The 10,597-nt window shown below is 36.1% G+C and overlaps 1 protein-coding gene across 1 annotated transcript; it reads left to right on the top strand.

Annotated features, from left to right (window-relative positions):
- Nucleotides 1-8,475: 8,475 nt before the first annotated feature.
- Nucleotides 8,476-9,530, top strand: LOC129571822 (uncharacterized). Its single transcript, XM_055451674.1, has 2 exons — nucleotides 8,476-9,205; nucleotides 9,296-9,530. Exons 1-2 carry the CDS (start codon nucleotides 8,881-8,883, stop codon nucleotides 9,409-9,411), a joined length of 441 nt encoding a protein of 146 aa, XP_055307649.1. The 5' UTR covers nucleotides 8,476-8,880; the 3' UTR covers nucleotides 9,412-9,530.
- Nucleotides 9,531-10,597: the final 1,067 nt, after the last annotated feature.

Here is a 10,597-nt window from a genome sequence, read left to right as displayed (position 1 = left end):
TATTCCCAGCCAGATCAGCCTCAAATTTGACTTGGCAAATCTGGCTGGGAATATGAATTTTGTACTGTGAATGCGTTAAAATAACGCTTCAGGCGCCTGAGTCAGAAAATTTAGCTCAGCTCAGGCCTACTCAGCAGCAAATATTCAATCTCTGACTATATCTCTCGCGTTTTCTGAGACTAAATTACCCAATACATCCATCAAATTGCGATGGTATCGACTAGAATTGAGCACAACTCTTCATTTGGGTGGATGAAAAAAAAAACACAGTAGAAGGAATCTACGGACTACTGAGACATCAGTACGGTTGAAGATAAATTGCAAAACACTTATAAGCATAAACAATTCAAAATCCCTGACTTAATCCAAAAATGATGAATTCAGAATTCAAATATGCGTACAGATTTTCCATAGGAAACGAGCTTATTCTTGATACTTAAATTCAAATGGTATCAGATCCAAATCTGCTCTCAAAAATATAAAATACATATTCCTTGTATTAATGAGCTCACCTTTTGACCAATAATAATCAACCCGGTGTCCTGAAGCCTTTTTCCGAGAATATTGGAATTGGACTTTGAACGGATAAGTTACAACTTATAAACGTTATAACATTTTGACATTTTCGTACGGTATCTCCACTAATTATTATCCAGGGATTGAAGTTCTTTCCGTATGTATATACGTAATTTCAAACTTATCATTTAAACTATTTTCAAAAGTATTACATATCTTATGAAAATTCGAAAAATCGGGAAACAAGTTTCATACAAAAACATGTCAGCTTTTGCCAGACGACAAAATCTCGACCAAAAATGAAAAAATTATTAGGGGATTGTAGCCATAATTGGACCATATCCATCGAAAAATGTGCTAGAGCCCGGCTGAAGTCCGAGCAATTGCAACCGAGGTCACCTGGTGCCCTTTTTTGTGGTATGACAAGGTTTCGATTCGGTACAAAAATATCGTTAAATTTCATTCAATTTCAAAGCTTGCGACCAGACCATCATCAACTAACAAATTATTCAAACCAAATTTTGCATTGATTTTATAAAAAAACCATCATTTGATCCAGGCCGCGCTAGCGTCCTATCTAAATACATTATAATGAATAAGTACAAACTAATACATATGCATTTCGCTATGAATGCGTTTCATGTTGTTTTGATTTCATTTAATTTTGGAAATTGAAAAAAAATATTTCTCGACAAAATATATTTTAAAACATCATTGCAATAAAAAAAACTTCCAAGTAAGAATGAATATATTGATATTGAGTAAGAAAATTCGGTGAAATCGGTGAAATACTTGAATCAAACATAAACGTTTGAAAAACGTACGACTCGCGCTAAAGCATAAGTGATGTCAAAGTGTGCACAAAGAGTGAAGCAATAGTGCGTTTAATGCTATGTGCTATAGTGTCTCTGTTGATGTTGATCGCTGACGTTTATAGTGGTAGATTTGATCAGCTCGGAAATGAGTCTCCAATCATCAGAGATGACTGAAGCGCACCGAGTGACCGAGCAACGGCCGCACGGACACTGAGTTTGCGTGCTTAAAACATGCTCAGTGCGATATTGCGCTGCAGCACAAACAAACCCACTCCATGAAGAGAGTATAAGCGCACCAACGGAGTGCGCTACACCGCACTCGTACACAACGAAGAAACAATAGAGAGGATATACAAAGAAAGAAACACAAAGAAAAGAATAAGACAATACACACTCAACTCTTTATATGTGTGTATAAACCATAATAGGCAACAGAGTTAGAGTGCGCACGCATTTCTTAACAACAAAGTCAGAGTGCGCACATAAACTCATAACGAAGTGAGTGTAAACGCACAGAGCAGAAAACGACTCTCAGTTGAGTTGCTGAATACGCTACTGAGCGTGCGCTTAGTCATCTCTGCCAATCATATTTGGTCATCTCATGCTATGTCGCTCCGTCTTACGCGCAACATCCTTCCACACAAGATATTCTGCATCATGACAGATTTAGTAGTGCAGTCTAATCTTATGTGATAGCAATAAGTGAAATTATAATAACTTTTGTTTGAGGAAAAAAAACTAATTATTCAGCCTTTGGCGGTGTTAAATAAATTGAAAAAAAAAACAAAAGAAATAAAAAAAAGAAATAAAAATATTCAAAACTATCGAACCAAACAGACTAGCACTAGATGTTTTGAATTATATTTGACAATTTCGAAACCTTGAGCCAGTTCCAAATTGGATTTCTCAGAAGTCTCCAAGATCTTTGTGTGCGTGAGTTATGTGTTGCGACTAATGACAACGTAAGTGTGATTGTAGCGTAAACGCAGCAGTCTCTCTGTTACCGTATGCAACATTTGGCAATACCGGTCAAACGTCACACGCACATTACATTTTTCTATTGTGATTTTTTCATGGACACTGTGACATGTTTGGGATTCAAGTGAATTATGCTTGTTGGGATTCCATTCCCCGAAACATTACGTAGACCACCAGCACAAGCAGCATCACGGCTAGGAGATACAGTGACTAATTAGCATTATGCATCTTCCATATTCATGTCATTGAAATAATTCAAATCAAATCAAAATAATAACGATTTGTTGCTTTTGCTGAATTATGTGGATAGTAGAGATTGCTATGAGCCAATGGCTTAGTCCTCAGAAATACAATAATTAAGTATTTATTTCTTTTACAGTCTATTTATGTTCCTCGGGATAAATTTATCCTAAGGATAAATTTTTTTGGTCAAAATACCAAAATTTCCAGCAAAATTCTTACTTTTGGCGTTGTAAATCGATGTTAAACATCATTTCTGTTCTTAATGGTTTCATAAATATGAAATCGAAATGTCATATCGAAATTTTGTAATTTATCTTTATACCAGGGATAAGCACTTCAGAGGTATAAAGTAAATAATTGTTAGTTTTTTCCTCAAAACACAGTCGAACTTGGAGTTTAAATGAATAATCTCTGGTTTTTTATCTTAAATTTTAAGGATATGGAAATTTCGAATCAATTTTTTGTCAAAAAATTTCAACATTTCACTATCCGAGGGATAAAATTTACGACCATGTCGCTACAATTACTTACTTTATACCTCTGAAGTGCTTATCCCTGGTATAAAGATTAATTACAAAATTTCGATATGACTAGAAATTTTTCATATTTATGAAACCATTAAGAACAGAAATGATGTTTAACATCGATTTACAACGCCAAAAGTAAGAATTTTGCTGGAAATTTTGGTATTTTGACCAAAAAAATTTATCCTTAGGATAAATTTATCCCGAGGAACATAAATAGACTGTTACATAAATAGTATAGCTATTGATTTTACGACAGGTTTTTGCTTGGGAAAGGCGAATATCAAACGCTATGCTGTTTAAAATGATACGACCCACTTTTTACATATGCGGAAAACACCCTAATCTAGAAATAAAGGTTGAAATTATTTTACACTTTCCCTTATACACTCAACGTGCACGACACTAACAAAACTAGGCTGACAATATCTCAGTATGAATTAAATTTTGATTACTAGTGACGCCACTAGTGAAAATGAAATTGGTTAGGTATACAAGATCCATTAGTGAAACGTCTAACTACCAATAGATTATTTCAAATTCATTGATAATTTCAGTACAAAAGGAAAATTTCGTTTATTAGTAATACGTAGGTGACTGGCGACTTGTGTTGTGTCATTTTTATTGAATTTTCTAATAATAAAGGGTGTTTTTTTTACAAATTTTATTGCATTTAATTTTTGAGCATCACTTTGGGGATGTGACCACACTCAGTCCTTTCTAGGGGATCCCCCTGGCAGTCCATTTAGTTTTTCTTATTTTGGGAGATTTTGAAACCAAAGAATTCATGTGCCCTCGTGGGGATTAACCCATAGTCGTAAAATGATTATGTTCGTTAAATAATCCACAGATAGCATTTTTTGAAAAAACGTTGTATGGAGATGATCGCTTCATAAAATCGATTTTTTGGTCCAAATATGCGTTTATATGCACATTTCATCGAATTGTTTACTCTGAAAAAACTGATGTAGGGTTATGTTGAACTGTTTGTGTTGACATTTATTTCACAACAAGAATTCAAAAAGATTGTGGTGATTTCTGGTACTAAATATATTTCTAACTTTTTTTCACTACAAATCCAAAAAAAATTTGTGGTGCTCTAGCGGCAAAAATATATTTAGTACCGAGAATCACCACAAACTTTTTGAATACTTGTCGTGAAATAAATGTCAACACAAACAGTTTAACATAACCCTACATCAGTTTTTTCAGAGCACTATGAAAAATGTGTAAAATTGCGATGTGCGTATGGCGTCGTTCGCGTCCGCGTGCACGTTTTTTGTTAGCACGATATCTCAATAGGTTGACAAGATAAATGAAAACTGTAAACGGACAGAAGTCGTGTCGAGACTTAGATACCATTAAAATTTGAGCCTATGCTGGCCTACCAATCTCGTGCAATAAGCCTCGGACTTAGGACCTGAAATCCCATGTAAAATGACACTTTTGTATGGGAAGTACTCGAAAATAGCATTTTTCAGGGTTTCAGTCAAGGCAAACTGCCATTATTTTGCAAAAATAATGGGAGTCTGTGAAAGCCACTCAGAAAAAATTTAAGAAAGTAGTTACATTAGTTTGATATTTTAAGTTTCTCAATTGTCCATTAAAGTTTTGACAAAAAGAGTAAGTTTTATTTTTTATATGGATTGGGATGTGCAGTATCCGATCATCTGAAGTACTTCCGTAAAAAACCGATCGATTTCTGCCCTATGGAAAAAATCTTTTCAGGGGTCGCTGTAGTGCTCCGATTCGTGTTTCATTTTAGTAAACATCAACAACTACACAGATTTTACGTTGTTCCCCACACAGAGATACACAAACACCAATGCAGTGTCCGCATTCATTATATCTTTCGGCATCTGTCGCTCTCTGTATCATCTATAGTGATGCGTAATACAGAAGATAAACGATAGTGCAATATCATCGATTGTCTCTTTCGCACTTCAATGTGCGTGCGTAACACGGTATAACCGACGCTTGAGTGAAGGATGACCAATACGTATTGAAATGAATAGTTATTTATTTGTATTTCCATTGCTCACAGTGATGCTCACTGTTCACGGTCGTGTGAAAAAGGCAACAAGTCATATTGTAGCATCCAACAATTTTCGTACGACGCACCAACACAAATAATTCAGAAAAATGAAACGCAGTATTTCATACAGACACCGTATCGGTGTTTACATGTTTTGAGCGCGTTGCTTTGTGTGTGCGAGTGTAAAGTATTTGAATTATTATAAATGAGAACCAAAACCCAACGGTATGTTGTTGACCAATATACACTCGCAATAGCAGCGATGCAATAGTATTCAGCCACAGTACACACCGGTCGCAACTGTGAAAAGAGTGGGGATTCGTCTGTATATGTGTTGTATAAAGTCTGATTTGTTGCTATGGACATGCGGCGCCTCTTTCGGGATAATTTTGATACCGAAATCGTTTTGGAGGTTCTTTGATCTGGACAATGCAAAACTATTGTATTTCGCATTCGTGCGATCCAATCTGGAGTTTGCATCGTCAATTTGGGCACCACGAAATTCAACACACACTAACTATATCGAAAGTGTTCAACGCCAAGCTGTGATTTATTTGCATGAAGACTTCAAAACCAGAGAGGAAAACAACTTCGTGCTTCCATCGTATTCGATCAGGTGTGCTGAATTGGACTTAGCTTCATTACAAAGTAGAATTATTAATGCGGCCATCTTTCTCATTCACAAAATAATCACTGGAAGATACAACTCTGCGAGCATTAGAAGCGAAATGTCACTAAATACGGGTGTCAGAACCCTAAGAAATCCAGAATTCATTCGAATCCCATTCACACAGAGCACAGAATATGCACGGAACTCATCATTCATCTGGGCTTGCAGAGCATTTAACCTCTAAGCCCTATTTATTGATCCAACAATCTCATCATTTGAATTCAAATCGAAGCTCATGAGATTACCTGATGCATGTTTTGGACCAATGAACATGTTGGATTGAATGATGTAGCGTTGATGAGGAGAATTTTTGTTTCTGGCGATTTCTTTTTATCAGGCAAAAATGAAATCACCAAACCAGGTGATAATTTTTTCTAAGTATCTTTCATAACAAAAAGTTTATGGAATGTTCTTTCTGCAGAGTTTGGTGGTTGCCCTGAAAAAGCAAAATCGGATGCGTAGGAGGTGAATAAACCGAGAAGTTGAGAAGCGATTCCTGCTATGAAGTGCCAGTGATCAGAAGGACGATTTCATCCGAATAACTTACATGGGAAGGGAGATGAAATGACGCTACCGAATGAATGAAATTACCTGTTGTGTCGAAAGACACAATGTGAATGCACCTTTAAATATCATCAATCAAAACATCAAAACAGCAACCGACGGCCAATGAACAAACCAAAAAAAATGTGTGCATTCTTTTAAATTCACCATGGATAGCGGTAAGACGTCGGTGCAGACGAGGAGAGTAAAGTGCGTGACTTCAATTCATTTTCGGAATTAGATTTTTTGTGTTAATTTATATCATTTTCCCGATCGGTTTCATTCATTTGCCAACCTTTCATTTGTATAAAATCAAAAATAATAAGAAAAGAATGAGTTTAAGTCACTGTTTCAATGAAATTGAATCGATATGTTTTGTGTTTTTTTTTTGTGTCGAAATATGCATTCAGTGCGTAACAAAATAGTGAAATAATAACAATTTCGTTCATCAGAACGCCTAATTTAATTTATTTTAATGTTTAAAGTACCTAAAAAGTCGATTCAGTTTCATTTAAAATCATTTACACATTGTTTACGTTAAGTCGTACGATTTGTTCAGTTGGTTCATTCATAGCATGTGCACACACAGCCACCGTCTCAGTGTAGTGTACATTTTGTTGTTGTTTTTAGTCTCTCTCTGCACACCATGCGTTATGCACAGACTCCGTCTGAGTGGCGCGTGTATTTTGTTGCTATAATTTCGTCGGCATCGCTTGCTCACACACTTCGTTTCTACGACGCGTATATTTTGTTGCTATAATTTCATAGCTCAGTTGTATGCATGGTATACGAACTCCGTCTCAGTGGCGAATAGATTTTTTGTTGCTCTGCACGAGCATTCCATTGCATGCAAATGTACATCGATTTTGAGCGAAATTTTGCCACTTTTTTCCATCACAACGATTTTATAATTCGCCACAGCAACGTATGTCTAAATGTGCTAAAGAGACGGTCGCGCACAACATAGATTCAGATTCAAATTGAATACTGTTCTCTGTTCTTGAGCATAGCTCTAAGAATTGAACTGATTTTGTGCACACTGCGGTTAAACCAAACTACGGTGTTGAACTTAGTTCGAATCCTCATTGTAAACGAAGAAATAAACGGCTTTTTAAATACGGCGGTTTACCAAACGTAGCAATACATTTCGGTGAACTCCTGTTTTTGTAATTGACTGTTTTAAAGAGAGTTTGAATACTGCGGTTTACTTCGGTAAAACTACGGTTTTAAACGTTTCTTTATCAGCATCGACTTAAGCGGGTTTTTGCACCGTTTTTAAACGTTTAGTATTGGTTGAATTCTCACCTAGAGGATTGAATCGACGGTAGAACGTTCGGTTGGACTAATTGTAGGCACTCATAACATAGCTTGAGCACCAACGAGTTTGGTGATTTGAATGAACGTGCATGAATATTCGTACGTATCAACATAGCGATCATTGTCATTCAAATTAATGCGCCAATTGGAACTCTTCTGATTCATACTAGGCAAAACTCTCACAACATAGCGTGAGCAGTTGAGAACCCCTAAACAGAAAAGTACCACGCAAACTCTGCTGATCTTCGTCTCTTTGCGCTTCCACACCAACATAAATTTAGTTAACTAGTTTACACTGAACAGCTCGTACAGTCATTTGTATTTGTATCAATTTGACAAGTAAGAATAAAAACGCTTTGCAATAATACATTTGTTGTTTTGGTTTTGACTCAGCACCAGAGAACACCCGTGACATTACCAATTGTTTTGATATTGCCTTTTTTGACTTGTGAATTTAAAATTGATTTGCTAATTCATAACATTTTGATATTAATTTCTATTTGCATTCATTTTGCCATATTTATTTGCGCATCAATTGCTTTTGATTTAGACGAAAGTTTTTCTTCCTTTTTGAATTTGCGAAAACTGAATTATTTGAGATTTATTCTTTTGTAAAAAATTAGAAGCCATTGTCATTGTCATTTTTATCTAAACGGGTTTCTTTGTTCTGTTCTATTTCATTTCGTTTCGTTTCTTAGGTTTACTATACGATCAGCAGCAAACAGTATCATTACTGGACGAAGCAAAAGGTCCGAAATCGACAGGGAAAACGGTGGACCAAAGACTTGATCAAGGAAGAGAGGCGAGATCGTGAAAATCGTGCGCTTTATCCGGTGATGCCATCGCCATTGGGTAGGCACTGGAAGGACTACATTCGGCATCGACTCAAAATGACGGAACGTGGCATTGCCGTGTATACGACAGACAAATACACGAGACTGAATTTTGATAAGTACGTTCGATCAAACAGTGTGACCGATAGCATAGCCGGAATGTTGATCAACCATCAGCCATCACTTATGCGTTTTGGAGCTGCTCAAATGTCGCCCAGTTCACCTATCGGCATCAAAATGACACTGCGTTGCCCGGGCAATCGGAAGATGTTACGGAGCTACAAAAAGTGTCCTGGTTGTGTGGTTAATATGGTCGACGAGTATTTCACTTCTCAAACATGTGCCAAGTGCTTTGGCCGTTTGGGATCGACGCACGAAACGACATCGGTTCAAAGTGGTACAAGCAATGCTGCCATCAATGATCTTGTGCAAGGTCAACAAACGAAAGATGAGGCAAGAGAAGCTGAAAGTGTTTTTGCTCGAGAAAGAAGCGGAAGAGGGCAACGGAAATCCAGCGGTTGGAAATGATGTCCCACATCCAGATCAACTAAATCCAGATTTACTCCCAAATTTAGCGATCTACTATAAAACATGGCAGGTAAATGGGTCTAGTGGAATTTTGGAATACGTGAACGTCAATCGAGCCGATGATATGGAAGTTGTTGAGCCACGAGCACACAAGACGACATGGCATCGTGACATAGCCGCTGCAAAATGTACCCTGATCAAAGGTAAATGCTCATAATATATTGATTGAATTGCATGTGAGGTGCAGTGCTTTATTTACACATCATTCATTGTTTTCTTGTATGACTTTCAAGGACACTGTGACTTGTTTGGGTTTCCGTTACCCGAAACATTGCAGGGACCATCTAACCAGCATCATACATCGTCGTTCACGCCATTCACATTGAATAATTTAAATATTAAAATATAACATTATGTTTCCATCCGCTATGCCTGATTGTTGTGGTATAGTAGGCGTAACTCGAAAGAGGCCAGAAGTACTCATGTAACGGTCAATTTATGTTGTTCGGGATAAATTTAATCCGAGGGGTAAAATGGATTTTCGTCAGAAGACCAAATTTCTCGATAAAATTTATACCTATCACATAGGAAATTGATGCTAAACTCCATTCCGGCTATTAATAATGTTAAAAGTATTTCAAATATTTTTTCACACCAAGATATTTGAAAAAAAATTATCCTGAGGGGTAAAAATCCGAGAGGTAACAAAAAATACAATATTTGTACTGAAACTTCAATTTGTTGCTTAAATTCGCTGCTTTTTCTTCATAAATTTTGATATTAAAAACATTTTGAATCAATTTTTGATTAAAACAAAAATCACGCTTCATCACCTTGTTATAAAATTTACCACGAGCTGGAGCTCTTGGTAAAAATCCAAGGGGTAAAAAAATGTAAAAATTATTTTAATCGAAAACTGATTCGAAATGTCATTATTATCATTATTTATGACGAGAAAGCGGAGAATTTAAGCAAAAAATTGAAGTTTCGGTGCAAATATTGTATTTTTGGGATTAAATTTATCCCGAACAACATAAATTGGCCGTAAGTAACAGTCTATTTATGTTCCTCGGGATAAAATTTATCCCGAGGTATAAAATTTTTGTCCGATTTGGTATAAAATCAATTTATGTTGACAGGGATAAATATTTTTTACCTCAAAAATTTGATCAGGCTAACAATACTGTTAAATAGAGATGATTTTCAAGCTCTCTGACATTTAGTTCGTTATTTTTTTCATTACTCAGGTTCTTTTGCTTGGATTTTATATCCAAGGTATAAAATTTATACCACCTGGGGATAAAATTTATACCAATATTATATTTATCCCTCGGATTAATGCAATTTATCCCTCGGGATAAGAGTTATCCCCCGGAAATTTACGACCATGTCGGGACATGGTCGTAAATATTTATCCCGGAGGTGTCAGATCGATCAGAAACAGATATCATTTCTAATCACACCAACACTTATGACACGTTTAGAAACGTCCAGAAAAGTTGAAAAAGGTTGGGAAAAAGTGTTCTTAAACGATTTTGTACGATTTTGTCGTATTAGTACTTTACCAAATTGAACATTCGGCTCATATTTTATAA

This window comes from Sitodiplosis mosellana, unplaced genomic scaffold, assembly GCF_009176505.1.
Source record: "Sitodiplosis mosellana isolate CC-2019 unplaced genomic scaffold, AAFC_SMos_1.0 Smas_scaffold_3464, whole genome shotgun sequence".
Lineage (NCBI taxonomy): Eukaryota > Metazoa > Arthropoda > Insecta > Diptera > Cecidomyiidae > Sitodiplosis > Sitodiplosis mosellana.
Note: the sequence above shows the minus strand (reverse complement) of the source record. Positions and strands in the feature narration are given on the sequence as shown.

Excerpts from the sequence above, each read along its gene's own strand:
- LOC129571822 (XM_055451674.1), top strand. The coding sequence starts at position 8,881 with ATGCTGCCATCAATGATCTTGTGCAAGGTCAACAAACGAAAGATGAGG. Across the intron at positions 9,206-9,295 it reads AAAATGTACCCTGATCAAAG|GACACTGTGACTTGTTTGGG; the intron begins GTAAATGCTCAT and ends ATGACTTTCAAG.